Raw genomic sequence first — 18,802 nt, forward strand, 5'->3', positions numbered from 1 at the left:
GGTGTGTGGAGGAGCTACACATTGTGTCACTTTTTTTCTTCTTCAACAGACTCTTTGAAATAGTTATGACAGACATTACTATTCCCATCTTGCAGACATACAAACTGAACCCTGGGCTTTGGTGAAAAGATGGATAGTAGAAAATAGGTTTAACTCCTGGTCAGGTGCTCACTGGTTTAATAGGAGCACAGGAGAGGCAGTTTTTTGTGGGGAGAGATGGGGAGTGGAGGCGTCTCCATTACCTTACATTCACATTTGTTTTGTTGATTAAAGGAACAATGGGTTGATTATTGATGACCACTGTATTAGTCACCTGATGTTAATCATACTCCTAACAAATGATCAATTAGATAATTAGATAATTCACATTACTATAAATACTCTGAATAGTCCTTCTCTGTCCTGGCAGAAATCCTCACATCTAAACTCAGGGTCCTCTTTTTTTGTTGTTGTTGTTTTTTTAGTAGAGATGGGGTTTCACCATGTTGGTCAGGCTGGTCTCGAACTCTTGACCTCAGGTGATCCACCCGCCGCGGCCTCCCAAATTGTTGGGATTACAGGCGTGAGCCACCGCGCCCAGCCAATGAGGTTCTCTTCTAACCTCTTGCGGATTCCCATTATCTATCTTAAACTACACTCCCATCGTGCAACGGAAAACGGACAGAGCTCCTGCGTGCACCGAAGGGACTTCGAGCCAATCCATTGTCAGAGCTCTCAGCCGGCGACCTATTGGCTCCGGCTGGAGGCGGGACTCTCGGTTGCTAGGCGGTACCTTTTCCGGAAGTGTTTGTTGCGCGCTGCAGGGCAACACCCCAGCGTCCCTGGAAGCGGGGGTGGCGGGTGGGTGTCGGGTGGCGTTGGGGGGAGTTGCGCCTCTCCCAGAGCCTCGCCCGGAGTCTTCCGGGGTGGGGGATAGTTGAAGACCTCATCGAGGGAGGGGTTGGGCGGCGGGGAAGGGAGCGAGCGTGGCTGGGGATCCGAGTCACGCTCTCGAGCCAACGAGCGTGATGCGCTCGAGTGTAGGCGGGGACTGAGGGAAGAGTGAAAAACGTACTGCCAGGCGACAGTTTCTCCGTTTGAAATCTCGCCGGCTCCTGAGCGGGCCACCGGGCCCGGGCTGGGGGTCTGGCGGGTGAGTGAGCAGCGGGTCGGGACGCGGGAGAGGGGCACTGGGCACGGGACGCTGGTTTGCTTGCTCTGTTCATCGTCCGCGAGTGAGGCCAGGCCTTCCGAAGCTTGCTGGGATACTTCTGTGGCAAGCTCTCCCCCGGGTCCAAATCCGGGGCTAGCCCAACCTTATGCCATCTTTTGGCCAGCTGGGAAAGTTGGAAAGCTTTTCTGTTTTTTCCTTTTCTTGCATTGATTTAAAAATCTCCCTCTACCTCTGGCACCGCTCTCCTCACTTGGCTTCCGCGACTCCCTGTCCGTTCTCCTAACTCAGTCCTTTGCAGTAGAAAGCCCTCCCTTCTACTCTGCGCACTCCATCTCTTGCGTTATCAGCTTGTCAGCGTTGACTCCCCAAACTACTACAGCCAGACCTCTTTCCTGAGCTCAGACCTGCTTATTGTCATCGTCAGCCTTCCCCGGTCCCTCCGATCTGTTTCTCCTCTTGTATTTCTTATCTCAGTGAAGGGCTTCACCATTCACTCAGCCAAGTCTGTCCCTGGAATTTATTCATCTAATACATACAGCAAACATTTGTCGGACATGTCCTGTCTTCTAGGCAGTGTAGTAGGTGGAGCTGCCTATTGGACGAGGCATAGAAATGAACACATCTAGAGATGATAATCACAGTGTTCTGGCTTTAGTGCTCTGATTTCCCTCCTCTCTCCCAAAGTTCAAGTCCTGTATTCTGCCTCTTAATTCCCCTAGAATCTGGCCTTACCTTTCCATCCTCGCAGACACTGACTTAGTTCATAATTTCTTGCTTGTGCTTTCAGGATAACTTCCTAAGTGGTCTCTCTGCCTAAGTTCTTGTCCTCCTGTAATTAGTTCTTATGCAGCTGTCGGAATCATTTATTTATTTTAGAGACAGGGTCTTGCTATGTTGCCCAGGCTGGAGTGCAGTTGGTATTCACTGGTGTGACCCTAGTATACTGCAGCCTCAAACTCGCCCTCAAGCCATCGTCCCACCTCAGTCTCCTGAGTAGATGGGACTACAGGCATGCACCACCATTCTTGGCTAGAATCGTCTGTCTGACCTACAGATCTGATCATGCCAGTCTCCTTTGTGAAATCCTGTGATGGCCCCTCATCATTTACAGGATAGAGCCTCAGTTCTTCCAGGCCCTTTATAATATGCTCTTGCCTTTCATTCTAGAGCTCTCTCTTGCCACTCCTCCCACTGTCCCTTGCACTCTGGTCATGTCAGAATGGTTAAGAGTTTGGGCTTTGGAGTCAGACATGGATACTTACATATTCTGCTCTACCGTTTATTAGCTGTGAAACCTTGGGCAAGTTTTTTTTTTTTTTTGAAATGGAGTCTTGCTCTGTTGCCCAGGCTGGAGTGCAGTGGTGCGATCTTGGCTCACTGCAGTCTCCGTCTCCTGGGTTCAGGCGATTCTCCTGCCTCAGCCTCCCAAGTAGCTGGGACTACAGGTGGGCACCACCACTCCTGGCTAATTTTTTGTATTTTGGTAGAGACGGGGTTTCACCATGTTGGCCAGGCTGGTCTGGATCTCCTGACCTCATTATCCACCCACCTCCGCCTCCCAAAGTGCTGGGATTACAGGCGTGAGACACTGCGCCTGGCCTTTTTTTTTTTTTAACTTTGCTAAGCCTCAGTTTCCTTATTTGAAAAGTGAAGATAATTCTATTTTGCTGAGAGGATGAAGTGAGATGATGTATATAGAGCACTTAGTACAGTTCCTGGAACATAGGAAGTGTTCAGTGACTATAAGCTTTTGTTGTCATAATTCTTTGCACTCACCTTATGCTTTTCTTCTTTTTTGCCTTTGTGCATGTTGTTCCTCTGCCGTGAATTCCCTTACTCTGCTTATCCTGGGGATCACCTGCTTATCCTTCAAGAACTATCTCAATGGTCCTCTACTCTGTGAGGCTTTCCCTGATCTTCCTAAGATTATTTGCCCTTACCTTTGTGTTCTGTTATCTATTATGTTACTTCCTTTAATGCACGTAACACATTTTGTAGTCATGTGTTTACGTGTTTGGCTTTCCAGGTAGGCTGAGCTCAAGTTCAGGGCCATGCGTAATTTGGTTTGTAGCCCTAACACATCGCACAATGTCTGGCCCATGGTGGGTGTTCAGTAAGTGATTACTTGGCACAGTGACTCACGCCTGTAATCCCAGCACTTTGGGAGGCCAAGGTGGGTGGATCACCTGAGGTCAGGAGTTCGAGACTTGGCCAACATGGTGAAACCCCATCTCTACTAAAAATACAAAAATTAGCCGGGCGTGGTGGCAGGCGCCTGTAATCCTAGCTACTCATGAGGCTGAGGCAGGAGCACCACTTGAACCTGGGAGGCAGAGGCTGCAGTGAGCAGAGATTGTGCCATTGCACCCCAGCCTGGGTGACAAGAATGATACTCTGTCTCAAAGAAAAAGAAAAAAAAAAGTGATTACTTAATGTCTGAATGGCCTTAACTTATATTGCCTGGTGCTGGATATGTCCTTTGGAGCAAGGTAGAATAAACCCTTTTAAGTATGTGAATAGCAATGATAATAATGTAATGTCTAACATTTATTGAGATCTTAGCATATTTTAAGCACTTTACATGTATTGCATCATATAAGCCTCACAACACATTGTGATGGATATTGTTATTACTCTCATTTTATAGATGAGAAAACTGAGGTTGCCCAGCTAGTAAGAGGCAGAGCTGGGATTCAAAGCCAAGAATGTTCCAAAGCCTTTGCTCATTACCACTGCGTAATCAACGTTAACATCTTCCACCTTCTCCCCTTTACCTTCTCCAGTCATTCTTTTCTGTGGTCAACCTTCTTTGTAATTGTTGGAGCAGGGTGGAAGAAATAAATATACAGGGAACCGTCATTATGCCTATGAGTGTATATGCTCTGTTAGTGTGCAGATGTGCAAAACTCTAGCTATGCTGACAAAGTACAGGGCAAGGTAGCCACGATATTGAAGGACTGGGAAACAATGATATGTATTGAATGGAGGAGAACTGGGAATACTTAGCCTACCTTAGCTAGAGAATCCTAGGGTGTCCCCCGATGAGCAGAAGGCAGACTTGAGATACCAGGGAACATTTTTTAGAACCTGATTATTGGCTTACTATTAGACCTTCTAATAGTTAAGAATTATCTAACTATGGAATTGAAAATAGAATCTGTAATACTAGCTAAATTTGTGTAACATTTTCTGTATACAGGGACTCTGCTAGGCACTTTATAAGTGTTGTTTCATTTTACTTTCAGGCTTTTTGATTTTTATTAAGATTGAATTATACACATGCAGTTATTGAGGCTGAGAGAGGTGAAGCACCTTGCCTAAGGTCATACAGCTGCTAAGTGAGAGAGCTGGGATTTGAATCCAGGTCTTCTGTCTCCAAAGCTGATGCTTTGACCACTATGCTGTCTGTCACTGGAAGCACAGAGAGGAAAATTTTAGCATGGGGAGGAAGGTGGACCAAAACTACTGAGGGTCTTCCTAGCTCCTGAGATTCCTTGTGTGTTTTTTTTTTCTTCAGATAGGGTCTCACTGTGTTGCCCAGGCTGGAGTATGGTGGTACAATCATAGCTCACTGCAGCCTTGAACTCCTGGTCTCAAGTGATCCTCCCGCCTTTGCCTCCCCACTTTACACTCTGTATGTAACTCTGTCTTCTTTTCCATCTAATCACATAGCTCCTGCCTCAGCCTTCCAAGTAGCTGGGACCACAGGTGCACGCCACCATGCCTGGCTGATATATAGATTTATTTATTTTTTTTTGTGGAGACAGGGTCTCACTATATTGCTTAGGCTGGTCTTGAACTTCTAGGCTCAAGTGATCCTAGGCCTTGGTCCCCCACAGTATTGGGATTACAGGTGTGAGCCACCACACCCAGCCTATTCCTTGGTTTTATATTAGCAGTTACAGCAGTAACTGAGCTCCGACAGCTTACACAGGCTTATTTTAGGCTTTGTTGAAAATTCCAGAGGAGGAGACGTGGCCCTTAGAAGTTTGTGGTTTAACAGGAGAGGTAAGACACATTTTCATGAAGAAAGTAACATTGGCCGGGCACGGTGGCTCACGCCTGTAATCTGAGCACTTTGGGAGGCCGAGGTGGGCGGATCACCTGAGGATAGGAGGTCGAGACCAGCCTGACCAACATGGAGAAACCGCGTCTCTACTAAAAAAATACAGAATTAGCTAGGCGTGGTGGCACATACCTGTAATCCCAGTTACTCAGGAGGCCGAGGCAGGAGAATTGCTTGAACCCGGGAGGCGGAGGTTGCAGTGAGCCGAGATCGCACCATTGCATTCCAGCCTGGGCAACAAGAGCGAAACTCATCCATCTCAGAAAGAAAGAAAAATAATATTGAGAGAAATCTGTCTCATGAAAATTATGAGCTCAGTGCTAAGGTGGTTCTGGGTTGACAGGAGAGGATGAAATTGGCCGAGAAGGCTTCCTGGAGGAAATGCGTGAGCCACTCGTTTTTTGCCTGATTCTGAGATTGGTAGGAGACGCATGAGTGCAGTTGGATGACCCCTCCCAACTCTGTGGCTCATAGAAGGTCTCAGGCTAGGCAGCAAGTAGATCTCACTGGATTTCATCTCATCTGTTGGTAACTGCTACATAGTGAACAATGTTGAGGGTTCTGAGGCCTGTCTAGGGTGCCATGATTGACTAGTGATGTCCTTCACAGTTTTAGGCCTGGAGGAAAATAGTAGGACATGTCCTATTTATTTGCAATGGCAGATCTAAGGGCTGCATTCTTACTTATTTATTTATTTTAGAGACAGGTCTTTCTCTCGTCACCCAGGCTGGAGTGCAGTGGTGTTATCATAGCTCACTGTAGCCTTGAACTCCTGGGCTCAAGGGATCCTCCCACCTGAGCCCCCCAAGTAGCTGGGACTACAGGTGTGTGTCACCATGCATGGCTGATATGTTTAATTTTTTGTAGAGACAGAGTCTCACTGTGTTGACCCAGCTAGTCTCAAACTCCTGGCGTCAAGTGATCCTCCTGCCTTAGCCTCCCAAAGTCCTGTTATTACAGGTGTGAGTCACAGTGCTTGGCCCAAGGGCTGCATTCTTAGACTTCTCATCCTCTGTTACCACTCCCACTCAGGTTACCATTGCCTCTTACCTAGCCTAGCTTACGGTTTTCTACCTTATCTCTCTGCATCAGCCCTGATTTTCTTCTTTCCAATCTGGCCTCCACTTTAGGGTGTACTCCTAGTAGCTTCTGGAGTAATTTTTCAAAATATGTATCTGGAAAAACCGTTTCCTGGCTTCCATTTCTCTTTTGTGAGACAGGGTCTTGCTCTGTCACTGAGGCTGGCACAATCGAGGCTCACTGCAGCCTTGACCACCTGGGCTCAAGCGATCCTCCCACCTCAGTCTCCCCTGTAGCTGGGACTACAGGTATACACCACCACACCTGGCTAATTTTTAAATTTTTTTGTACAGGGTAAGACAGGGTCGTCTTACGTTGCTCACGGTGGTCTCGAACTCCTGGGCTCAAGCGATCCTCCTGCTTGGCCTCCCAAAGTGCTGAGATTACAGGTGTGAGCCACTGTGCCCAGCCCTAGTTCTCTTATGATAAAGGGCAAGTCTGCATGGCCTGGCTCCCACTGGCCTCCCCAGCATCCTCTACAACTGTGCTGCTTCTTGCCTCGTGTTGCCTTCTGCTGAAGGACTTTTGCATGCATCTGTTAGAACACACTTTCCTTTTTTTCTTTGTCTAGTGAATACCTACTCATCCTTCAGTTCTCAGTGTGGGCATCATCTAAATCAGGCTTAGTTCCTTCAGAGCACTTCCTTCGGTTCTAATTATACATTTCTCCGTGACTGATTGGTTTGTCTCCCTCCCTTCCCAGACTAGCTCAAGAGTAGCAGCAGCTGAATCTGTTTTTAATTACGATTGCATCTCTAGTGCCTAGAAATAAATGCATGTAGTAGGTGCCCAATAAATATTCCTCGAATGAGTAGATGATCTTTAGTAGCCATCCTGCTACTACATACAGACAAATAGATATGACTTCTCTTCCCACGTTCCTTTTTTCTTTAACTCATTGCCCTTTTGGACCTGTCCTTGCCCACATCTTTTCTATAGCCAGATAAGGTAAGGAAAGAAGGTAGAATACAACCCACCCATATTTTAATTTTTTTCTGGCAGAACATTTATTTGAATTTGGATGATCCATGAATTCAGATTTTCCAGAGTTTTCCTGATCTTTAAGTAGTTAAATATATCGCCAGGCACGGTGGCTCATGCCTGTAATTCCAGCACTTTGGGAGGCTAGGGCCGGTGGATCACCTGAGGTCAGGAGTTTGAGAGCAGCCTGGCCAATGTGGTGAAATCCCATCTCTACTAAAAATCCAGAGATTAGCCAGGCATGGTGGTGGGTGCCTATAATCCCAGCTTCTCGGGCGGCTGAGACAGGAGACTAGCTTGAACCTGGGAGACAGAGGTTGCAATGAACCAAGATCACGCCACTGCACTCCAGCCTGGGTGACAGAGTGAGACTTCGTTTCAAAAAAAAAAAAAGGTAAATACAGATCATTATGTATATAGTGAATTAGTCTTGTTGCCATGTGGACAGAGACACCTGTCCTGTGCTTTCTGGAGATGGGATGCATCTAGGGGATAACATTTCTCAAATGCAGAATTTCTGAAATTCTCTGAGTAGTTAAGATTAGTACCTCGTATAGAGCACATGCTTGAGAAGTGCTTATTCACCCTAATGTTCAGGCCACCATTGGGCCCTCCCTGCCCGTGGATCCTTTTTCTCTTCTCCTCTCCGTAAGAGGATTAAAGATTCAGGTGACTCTGTAAGCCACCAGGCGGTGGGCCCCATCTGCCATCCTGGTTCCTGGTCCTTTTCTGCTCAACTTTTTAGCGTCAGCAGTGGTCAGGCCTACGTCGCCTCTGACAGTGTGTGTAGCACAGTGGGGCATCATGTCTGCAGGACGTTACGGGTTCTTCTGAGGGTTGGGAGCACATTCCCATTTCAGCTTATGTACTGCTGAAAGACGCCCTTTTGCTTTGGTGTTTTCTTCCTGCTTGGAGGTGGCATGGTGGGAATGAGGGGCAGAAGCTGGCTCCCTTCAGGTTCAGGGCACTGACAAAGGGAACCATGTCTTGTGAGTCCTAAGGCAGGACTCGTCTGTTGCCCACCTCTTAGCTGTCATGGTACAGAGAGGGGGGCCACAGTAAACAGTCCCTGGTGGATCCTTTGTTGCTTGTCAGGGGTCTCTAGGAACCTTGGAATAGGTTCAGATTCTTCAGATCCAGCCATTTCCTGAACACTCTTTCTAGGCCAGATCCTGACTTTTTTTTTTTTTTTTTTTTTTTTAACCAGGAGAAATAACTTTATTTGGACTGAGAGCTGGAGAACGAGAATAGGACCTGAGACAGTATATTGGACTAAGGAGGAGAGGTGAGGTTCCAAAACGGCAGTCAAAGCTCATCGACCAAACGGACTCTACTTCCCAGCAAACTTGCAGTTAGTGCCACCAACAAAAGGCCTGCTGCGGAATGTATTTGCCACTAAATTCCCCAAGTATGCCAACATTACAAAAAAGATAGAGGTTTTTAATCATAATTAAATTTCCACAAACCTCCCCAATCACAAGTATTATAAGCAAAAGTAAAAAAAAATCACATTTTACAGATCTCAAACTTGTCTTCAACATTTAGTTCATCATCTTCAAAAAAATAGCTCCCCTGCTAAACTCATTAGCTGTATGATCTATCCAAGCAGCAAGAAGATGGCCAGGCCATGGCAATCCTCTTCCCATTTCCCCTAGCCACTCAGGGCTCAACAGCAGGGTGAGGCTCAGGTTGTGGGGGGTGGGGGGAGCACAAGGGCTACTTTCCCCCAGTACAACATGGCATCTGAAGCTTGATGGGAGAGCAGAACTGGTGAGACTTGAGGGAAGGGTCCAGGGCCTGTATTCAGTCAGAATCACTGCTGGAAGAGGAGGAGGAATGCTTGCCGTGCTTGTGGTGCTTGTGCATCTTTTTATGAGCTTTCTTCATTTTCTTCTGCATCTCCTTGTCCACTATCACTGCTGGTCTGACCATGCCAGGAGCCAAGGGATTCACAGGAGGGATTCCAGGGGCAGGCGGTGGGTATGGAGGAAGGTAGGGACCTGAGGATTGGCATCCTGGATACCCTGGCTGTGGTACGGGATGAGGGGCCCCACCTGGGGGGAAAGCTGGATTGCCCTGGGGAGCTCCTAGGGGAGGAGGACAGGGGCCTGGGGGAAAGGGTGGATTGATAGGTGGTGGGTGGGCAGGATTGGAACCTCCAGGGCACCCAGTGTTGGGGGGATATGGATTTGGCCCTGGCCATCTGGCATTGGGATGCCACATATTTAGGTGTGTCCTCCAGCCTTTCCGCGGCAGCCCGGGCTTGATGCGTTCTCCCAGATCCTGACGTTTTTAATGGCTGGGCCTTTCTGCTTGAAGAGGGCCATTTCATCCTTGCTGCTCCAGGAGGAACAGTGGCAGCTTCTGAGGAAGTGGGGACTGGAGAGGTCAGGACTTGTGGCTCCAGACTCCTGTTGGTTACATCTGGCATGGCCAACTGCTCTGCAGGTTGGGGAGGTGCTCTGAGCAGGGCTATGTGTGGCAGCAGTTTCCCAGGTGATCTGCTTCATCAGGCTGCAGCATGGGAGCTGCCATGGGGAGAGTTGGTGGGAACTGGGTTCCTGAGGTAGGGGTGGGAAGAGAGGAGCAATTCTAGAAGTGCACCAGCTTGTCAGTTGAAGAATTTGGCACCGCCCCATCCCTGGAGCTAGAAACCTTGGATTCAAGCTGGACTTCTCTCTTCACTTGGGCTGCCATAACACAATACCATAGACTGGGGGGGGCTCAAACAACAGAAATCTCTTTTCTCATAGTTCTGGAAGCTAGAAGGCGCATATCAAGGTCTGTAGCTGGTTGCTGCCTTGCAGACAGCTGCCTTCTTGCTGTGTCCTCAGATGGTAGAGAGAGAGCTCTAAGCCACTAGGCAGTGGGCCCCATCTGCTGCCCTGGTTCCTGGTCCTTTTTCTCTTCCTCTCCTTTTAATCCTATCAGGCCATTTAACCTTAATGACCTCATTTAACTTTAATTACCTCCTAAAGATCCAGTCACATTGTGGATTAGGGCTTCAATATGTGTATTTTTCTTACTTTGAGAGGCTGAGGTGGGAGCATCGCTTGCACCCAGGAGTTCAATACCAGCCTGGGCAACATAGTGAGACACCATCTCTGTTAAAAAAAGTAAAATAAAATAAAATACATACATATGTGAATTTTGGAGGGATATAGCTCCTTTCCACTTTTCCCCCATATCCTGGTCCTATTAAGCTTGACATCACTGGGTCCATTCTGACTGTCTCTTCTTCATTCCCCTGCTTCTGCCCTAGTTAAAGCCCTTATCATCTTGCCCCTGGGCAGCAGCCTCCTCAAGTGGTTTTCCTGACACCAGTCTCTCATTTCTCCAATCCAGCCATGCCACTCTTGCCAGAATTCTTGTCCTAAAAAAATGCCACCCTGTGATACTTTGTTTCACCAGAGCCCTCAGTGACTCCCCTCTGGTGTAGGACAGGGTGGAGGCTCTTTAGCACGGTCTACAAGGCTCTCTGTGATCAGCCGGTCACACATGCTGGTATCCGCACTCTGGAACACCTGTCTGCGCAAGATGCTCCCTCTGTCTAGAATGCCTTTCTCCACCACCAGAATTCTTGCCAGCCTCCCTCCCTTCCTTCCTTGCTTTCTTTCTTCGGGGAAATTTTTTGCCCTTATCTTAGTACTCCCAGAACAGGAAGTTTTTTTTCCCTTCTGCCTTCTGCTGCTCTTGAGGTTGTTCCCACCACTGGAGTGTAAGCTTCCTGAGGGCATTTTGGGTATGAATCGGGACATCCAGATACGAATATGTGTTGAGATGGGGGGTGTGCCACGGAGATGTGCTGGTATATGGGGGTGTGTGTGCTGCTGGTTACTTTGGTGTCACTAGGATTTTCTGCTGGGTGGTTCTGTATTATAATTGTTTCTTCTATCGTGGGGGCGGGGTACAAAGTCAAACTCTTGACAGAGCCAGGCTTGAAGATGTTTTGTGGTTCACCAAGTGTTCATCAAGCCTTTGGGAGACCTTTCACAGGAGCAGAGCCTGTGAGCCTTGAGTTGTTGGTTTCACCCTCCACTATACCTGGAGCCTGGGAAGGCCCTGGCCAAATTGCTCTGCAGGGTCTGGTTTGACCTAGATGCTCCATGACCCAGTGCCAACTTTTCCCCTGTTAAGCTTGGTCACTGAGTTTTCTCTTTTGGTGGGGATCTCTGGGATCTAGGTGTTTGAGCCCAGATGAGTCATGGCTGGACAACCCCTCCGCATAGGAGATCAGCTGGTTCTGGAAGAAGATTATGATGAGACCTACATTCCTAGTGAGCAAGGTAACAAGTCTGTGAAGAGGCCTGTGGTGTATTGTGTTTGTTTTTTGAGGACAGAGATTATGTCTGGTTTATTTTTGTTCTTTCAATGCAAAGTATGGTACCTGTACAGAGTTGCTTAGTATATTTGGGTTAGATCAGATGTGAGCCTACCTTGGCCTCTTGCCTGTTTTTTTTTTTTTTTTTTTTTTTTTAAGTTTCTTTCTGTTTCCCAGGCTGCAGTGCAGTGGCATGATCTCAGCTCACTGCAACCTCTGCCTCCCAGGTTCAAGCGATTCTCCCACTTCAGCCTCCCGAGAAGCTGGAACTATAGGCATGCACCACCACACCCAGCTAATTTTAGTACTTTTAGTAGAGATGGGTTTCACCATGTTGGACAAGCTGGTCTCGAACTCCTGACCTCAAGCAATTTGCCTGCCTCTGGCTCCCAAAGTGCTGGGATTACAGGCGTGAGCCACCTTGCCTGGCAACTTGCCTGTTTTTGTAAATAAACCTTCATTGGAAAACAGCCACACTGGTTTATGTATTGTGTGTGGCTGCTTTTATGGTACAGCTGCAGAGATATGTGGCTGTAAGAGAGGTATATGACCCACAAAGGGTAAAATAGTTACTATCCGGATGTTTACAGAAAAAGTTTGCTGTCTCTGGGTTAGAGCAATGATTAGATTTAAATGGAAACATAGTAGGGGATATCTAAATACAGTGTGTTCTGAGACCAGGGGAAATCCAATTTCCTAAGCACAAACTTAGAGCTTAGAGCAGTGTTTTTTTAAACAACAATAACATTATTAATAACAATAACAACATAACTTATTATGTGCCAGTGTCTGTTTTAAGCACTTTATATGTATTACCTTATTACCTTTTCCTTTTTTTTTTTTTTTTTTTGAGACACAGTCTCACTCTGTCACCCAGGCTAGAGTGCAGTCGTATAATCTTGGCTCACTGCAACCTCTCCCGGATTCAAGCGAATCTCGTGCCTCAGCCTCCTGAACTACAGGTGCCTGCCACCACACCTGGGGAACTAATTTTGGTATTTTTAGTAGAGAAGGGGTTTTGCCATGTTGCCAGGCTGGTCTCAAACTGACCTCAAGTGATCTTCCCACCTCCATCTCCTAGAGTGCTGGGATTACAGGTGGGAGACACCATACCTGGTCCATGTATTACCTTTTCAACCCTCACTGCAACTCTGTGAGTTAGGTACTATTATTATCCCCATTTTACAGATGAGGAAACCAAGGCATAGAAAGATTAACTTCTTGTGGATATACAGTTCTATTCTAAGTGGTGTTGCTAGAATCCGCCTCCAGGTATTCAAACTCTAGGGCCTGCACTTTGTTTTTTGTTTTTTTTTGTTTGTTTGTTTTTGAGATGGAGTTTCACTCTGTCGCCCAGGCTGGAGGGCAGTGGCGGGATCTCTGCTCACTGCAACCTCCACCTCCGAGGTTCAAGTGAATCTCCTGCCTTAGCCTCCCTAGTAGCTGGGACTACAGATGTGTGCCACTATGCCTGGGTAATTTTTTTGTATTTTTAGTAGAGACGGGGTTTTGCCATGTTGGCCAGGCTGGTCTCAAACTGACAAGTGATCTCCCTGTCTTGGCCTCCCAGAGGATTGGGATTACAGGCATGAGCCACTTGTGGCTGGCCATAGGGCCTGCACTTTGAAGCACTATGCAATTATTTGGAGTGAAAGTTTCTTTGAAATTCTGACGAGTTATCATCTAGGCATGCAAAGTTTGCTTATAGTTCAGGTGGTTCATGGATCTGAGAGCAGGGTTCACAATTCTTGCATCTCTAGGAATACATGGATCTCATGTTAAATGCTGGACTTTGCTTATAGCATAGGGCGTTTTTTTGTTTTCCGTATTTTTGTTTTTAGGGACAGTCTTACTCTGTCACCCAGGCTGGTATGCAGTGGCTCTATCATAGCTCACTGCAGCCTTGAACTCGTGGGCTCAGGTGATCCTCCCATGTAGTTAGAACTACAGGTGCATGCCATGGGTCTGGCTAATTAAAATAAATTTTTTTGTAGGGATAGGATCTCACCGTGTTGCCCAGGCTAGTCTTGAACTCCTGGGTTCAGGTGATCCTCCTGCCTGGGCTTCCCAAAGTGCAGGGATTACAGACATAAGCCATTACGACTGGCCTCTTTTTCTTTCCTGCTTTCTCTTTAGAGACAGAGTCTCGCTTTGTCACCCAGGCTGGAGTGCAGTGGCGTGAGCTCGACTCACTGCAACCTCCAGGTTCAAGTGATTCTTCTGTCTCAGACTCCCGAGTAGCTGGGACTACAGGTTCACGCCACCACACCCAGCTAATTTTTGTATTTTTAGCAGAGACAGGGTTTCACCATATTGGTCAGGCTGGTCTTGAACTCTTGACTTCAGGTGCTCCACCCGCCTCGGCCTCCCAAAGTGCTGGGATTACAGGTGTGAGTCACTGCACCTGGCCATGAATGGCCTATTTCTTAAATTTGTATACATTTGGTTACTGTTGTAAATGGAGTCAAAGGTTTTTCCAAGGATGTTTATAAAAATTTTCTTTGGCCCAGTCCAGGTGTAGGCATTCTAACTTCAAGCCATCATTTTCTCTTCCTGGGCTATCTCAGTAGCTTCCTAATTAGCCTTACTGTTTATAAAGCAGATCATGTCAGGGCTGTGCTTTTAGTCTCCCCCCCACGTCCCCGGTATACTCAACATAACACCCTTGATGGGATTGCAGGGCTCTGTGACCTGGCTCTCTCTACCAGTCACATTGGCCTTTTTTTGTTGTTTGTTTGTTTTTTGAGACCGAGTTTCACTCTGTCACTCACACTGAAGTGCAGTGGTGTGAACTTGGCTTACTGAAGCCTTGACCCCCTGGGCTCAAGTGATTCTCCCACCTCAGCCTCCCAAGTAGCTGGGACCACAAGTGCATACCATCAGGCCCGGCTAATTTTTGTATTTTGTTGATAGAGATGGGGTCTTGCCGTGTTGCCCAGGCTGGTCTTGAACTCCTGGGCTCAAGCAATCCACCCACCTCAGTCTCCCAACCTGCTGGGATTACAGGTGTGCATCACCATACCTGGCTATACTGGCTTTCTGACAGTCCCCAGAGCTACTGGTTGTCACAGATCCTTTGCACCTGTGCTTCTTCTGCCTGAATGCTCTTTCTCCAGTGCTCTGCATGGCTGGCTCCTTTCGCTTGTGCAGGTTTCAGTTAACTGTCAACATTGCTGAGAGGCATTCCTTGGCCATAATAATAATAATAATAATAATAATAATTATTATTATTATTATTATTATTATTATTATTTTGAGATGGAGTTTCACTCTTGTTGCCCAGGCTGGAGTGCAACAGCTCGATTCCTTGACCATCATTTCTAAAGGAATGCTCTTCCACCCTGATGTTCTCTAGCTCCTGCCTCGTTTACTTCCTTCATTGCGTTTATCAGAAGCTTTAATTTTTTGTATATTTATCTGTTTACTTCATTGCTGGCTGTCTGTTTTACTAGAATGTAAGCTCCATAATGGCAGTGACTAGTTTTTTTCTTATTCATGGCTCATAGTGACTGTTACATAGGAGGCACTCAAAAATGTTTGTGAAAAATGAATAAATTAGTCTCTGGCCAATCAAGTTCCAGGCAGTCCTTTGAAAAAATATTTTTTCTTTCCTAGTTCCCAGGTATGTCAACCTCCAAATTTTCCACTGAGATGGCTCATTGGTGATGCCCTCTGGCCTGGGCTATTACCAGCTTAAGCATTGATGTCATTTGAATATTTAATCATTTCTGGGGGTTCTGGTGACATGTTCCAATGGTTATCTCATTTATCTTTTTTCCTGTACATGAGATAGCTCTTTTTTTTTTTTTTCGGACAGGATTTCACTCTTGTCGCCCAGGCTGGAGTGCAATGGTGGGATCTCAGCTCACTGCAACCACTGCTTCCTGTCTCAAGCGATTCTCCTGCCTCAGCCTCCTAAGTAGCTGGGACTATAGGCACATGCCACCATGCCCAGCTACTTTTTGTATTTTTTATATAGGTGAGGTTTCTCCATGTTGCCCAAGCTGGTCTCAAAATCCTGAGCTCAAGTGATCTGCCCGCCTTGGCCTCCCAAAGTGCTGGGATTACAGGCATGAACCACCATGCCTGGCTGAGATAGCTCTTAAGTCAGTATATGTATCTCCACTGTCCTTCAGTTCTGTGGCAAAAGAGCTTTTCGAAATTCTTCATTTCCAGAGTACAACAAAATTTTTGTTTGTTTGTTTGAGATGAAGTCTTGCTTTGTCCCCCAGGCTGGAGTGTAGCCTTGACCTTCTCAGGCTCATTGCTGGCTGTCTCTTCTACTAGAATGTAAGCTCCCACCTCAGCTTCCTGGGTAGCTGCATCTATAGGCCCATGCCACCATGCCCAGCTAATTTTCATATATTTTGTAGAGACGGGTTCTCACCATGTTTCCCAGGCTGGTCTTGATCTCCTGGACTCAGGCGATCCTCCCACCTCGGCTTCCCAAAGTGCTGGGATTACAGGCATGTGCCACTGCACCCAGCCAGAACAAAAGTATTAGGGTCCATAATATATTGCAAAATTGAAAAAGAGGCAACTGCCTTCATGGAAGGGAGGGTTCAGTGAGTATCATACACTTTCTCAGCTCAGATAGTTCCCTGCCCCTAGGCAGAATCAATCACTGCCTTCTCTCTGCTCCCATAGCATACAGGACATGTCTTCATTACAGCACGTGTCACCTGGGTTGTACTCTAATTGTGTGTTTGTAATGTCCTCAAGGAGCTTAGTCACTTGTAGTTGTTCAGTACATGCTTGTTGATTGAATGATGAGTGCTTTTGTACCAAGCTTTTGCAAATCTTGGGAGAGCTTACTACCTTCTGGTAAGGCTGTGCTCATCCTGGATGGTTCTGGCTATGGTTTTGGGGTTCTTCCCTCTGAGGCCCCTGCTGGAATGAAGTCTTGGTTTTATTTTATTTTTTGCCTTTTTTTTTTTTTTTTTTTTTGAGGCAAAGTCTTGCTGTCATTGCCCAGGCTGGAATGCAATGGCGTGATCTCGGCTCACTGCAACCTCTTCCTCCCGGGTTCAAGCAATTCTCCTGCCTCAGGCTCCCAAGTAGCTGGGATTACAGATGTGCACCACCACACTGGGCTAATTTTTGTATTTTTAGTAGAGATGGGGTTTCACCATGTTGGCCAGGCTGGTTTCGAACTCCTGACCTCATGATCTACCCGCCTTGGCCTCCCAAAGTGCTGAGATTACAGGCATGAGCCACCGCACCTGGCCTATGTTTTGCGTTTTTAATGCCTGGCTTCAGATTATATCATTGTGTGGAGATAGCATGCTTGGATTCAAGTGTACTATTTGTAAATTGTAAGGAAACAATTACATATGTTTATTGTTTATAATTTAAAGAAATACAATTTTCTCATTGATGGAGAGAAAAGACAAAGTAGAAAAAGGATTGTGAGTTTTTTTCTTCTTTTCATCTCTCTTACTTTCCCACCTCTGCCTCTCCTTGCAGAACTTCTTGAATTTGCCCGGGAGATTGGTATTGATCCCATCAAGGAACCAGAACTGATGTGGCTGGCGCGCGAGGGCATCATGGCCCCACTGCCTGGAGAGTGGAGACCATGGTAAGTCAGCAGCGGGTGCGGCCCACTGACTTGGCCTAGCAGAGGCAGAGGGAAGCTAATACTGGAGATCAGTTTGAACTGGCCAGCTTTTCCAAGCCTATCCTGTACAGTCAGGGACAGTACTGTGCCACCCCTCTGCTATGCTGCCTGCTATTTCAGGCTTCAGTGTAGGCTGACTGGACGGTCGCTAGGATGGGGTTCAATGCTTATGTCCAAGGCCACAGGAGCTACTGCCCTGGGTCCGGTCCTCTAGCACCAGCATCTGTTTAGGATGTGCTGAGGGGCTGTTGTTACTCCTTGCAGACTGATATTGTAAGTGACAACTTTACCTCCATAGCATGTCTAAGATGGATACTGGTCTTGCCAGGCACAGTGGCCCATGCCTGTAATCCCAGCACTTTGGGGGGCAGAGGTGGGTGGATTGCTTGAGGTCAGGAATTTGAGACCAGTCTGGCCAAGGTGGTGAAACCCCGTCTCTACTAAAAATACAAAAAATTAGCTGGGTGTGGTAGTGCACACCGTAGTCCTAGCCTACTCAGGAGGCTGAGGCAGGAGAATAACTTGAACCTGGGAGGCGGAGGTTGCAGTGAGCCGAGATTGCGGCACAGCACTCTAGCATGGGCGACAGAGTGAGACTCCATCTCAAAAAAAAACCCAAAATAAATAAATAAAACTACTACTTAAAAAGATAAAATAAAATGGATGTTGATGTTAAAGAGGTTTGCAGTGAGGCCATGCAGACCAGCAAAGGGTTTCTGTGTCCCTTGGGAACACTTGGCTCTGCCATATCTGAATTGATGTAACCTATTCATGAATAGGTTCACATTCATGGATTCATTGATATTTTCAATTTTGGCTAGAGCTCTTTGGGTTGGAAGGAGCAGTGATTCACTCAGGTTGTCTCAGGGAAACAGAGGTTTATGGAGAGGAAAGACAGAGTGGCCAAGGTTGGGGAGCTAGAAGGAGCCATGCCACTGCTGCTGTCTCCCTCCTTCTCCTGAGGACTGCAGTGCTCCCTGCTCGTGGTGACACTGTTCTCTGTGTTCTCCGTGTCTACCCTGTCCTCCTGTCTTGCACTGCTCTTCCTGATCACATGCATAGAGCTCTCTCCAGCTTGTCTCCCTAAAGTGAGTGCCATAAATTTACTTCCTGCCTTAGACTGGGATTTCCCTATGCTTATCCCAAACTGGTCCTCAGGTATCCTAGGGGTCCCCTCTTCTGCTGGTTTTGTGCAATTTTGTAGACAAGGCATAATCATCCTGTTCTTGTTCATACCATTCACTGTGTTGGCCATAGCTCAAAGTGATTACAGTTGTCGCCTTACTGTTAGCTGAAGAATCACAGTCCTTCTAGCTTTTCCTCACATAGCAGGCTTCTTGTTTTCTTGATCTTTTTTTTTTTTTTCTGAAATGGAGTCTCACTCTTATTGCCCAGGCTGGAGTGCAATGGCACGATCTCGGCTCACTGCAACCTCCACCTCCTGGGTTCAAGCGATTCTCCTGCCTCAGCCTCCCGAGTAGCTGGGATTACAGGCATGCACCACCATGCCTGGCTGATTTTGTATTTTTAGTAGACGGCGTTTCGCCGTGTTGGCCAGGCTGGCCTCAAACTCCTGACCTCAGG

At 47.0% G+C, this 18,802-nt stretch overlaps 2 protein-coding genes across 16 annotated transcripts in view; one reads left to right on the forward strand and one right to left on the reverse strand.

Annotated features, from left to right (window-relative positions):
- CEP164 (centrosomal protein 164) overlaps positions 1-18,802 on the forward strand; it is a 98,278-nt gene that overhangs the window by 6,224 nt on the left and 73,252 nt on the right. For 3 of the 15 annotated variants that reach the window (XM_058446392.1, XM_058446397.1, XM_058446401.1), the window contains exon 3: positions 17,068-17,179. In XM_058446392.1, coding sequence (XP_058302375.1) covers positions 17,068-17,179 — 112 coding nt within the window. Of the gene's footprint in view, positions 1-951; positions 1,133-7,476; positions 7,675-8,487; positions 8,566-9,217; positions 9,273-11,463; positions 11,567-12,460; positions 12,564-17,067; positions 17,180-18,802 lie in introns of those variants that run through there. The other 12 variants (XM_058446389.1, XM_058446388.1, XM_058446399.1 and 9 more) reach the window with 12 other exon arrangements.
- LOC116476991 (proline-rich protein 13-like) lies at positions 8,911-9,665 on the reverse strand. The gene has a single exon (XM_032761637.2). It carries the CDS (start codon positions 9,501-9,503, stop codon positions 9,084-9,086), a length of 420 nt encoding a protein of 139 aa, XP_032617528.1. The 5' UTR covers positions 9,504-9,665; the 3' UTR covers positions 8,911-9,083.

Source organism: Hylobates moloch, unplaced genomic scaffold (genome assembly GCF_009828535.3).
Source record: "Hylobates moloch isolate HMO894 unplaced genomic scaffold, HMol_V3 SCAFFOLD_11, whole genome shotgun sequence".
Lineage (NCBI taxonomy): Eukaryota > Metazoa > Chordata > Mammalia > Primates > Hylobatidae > Hylobates > Hylobates moloch.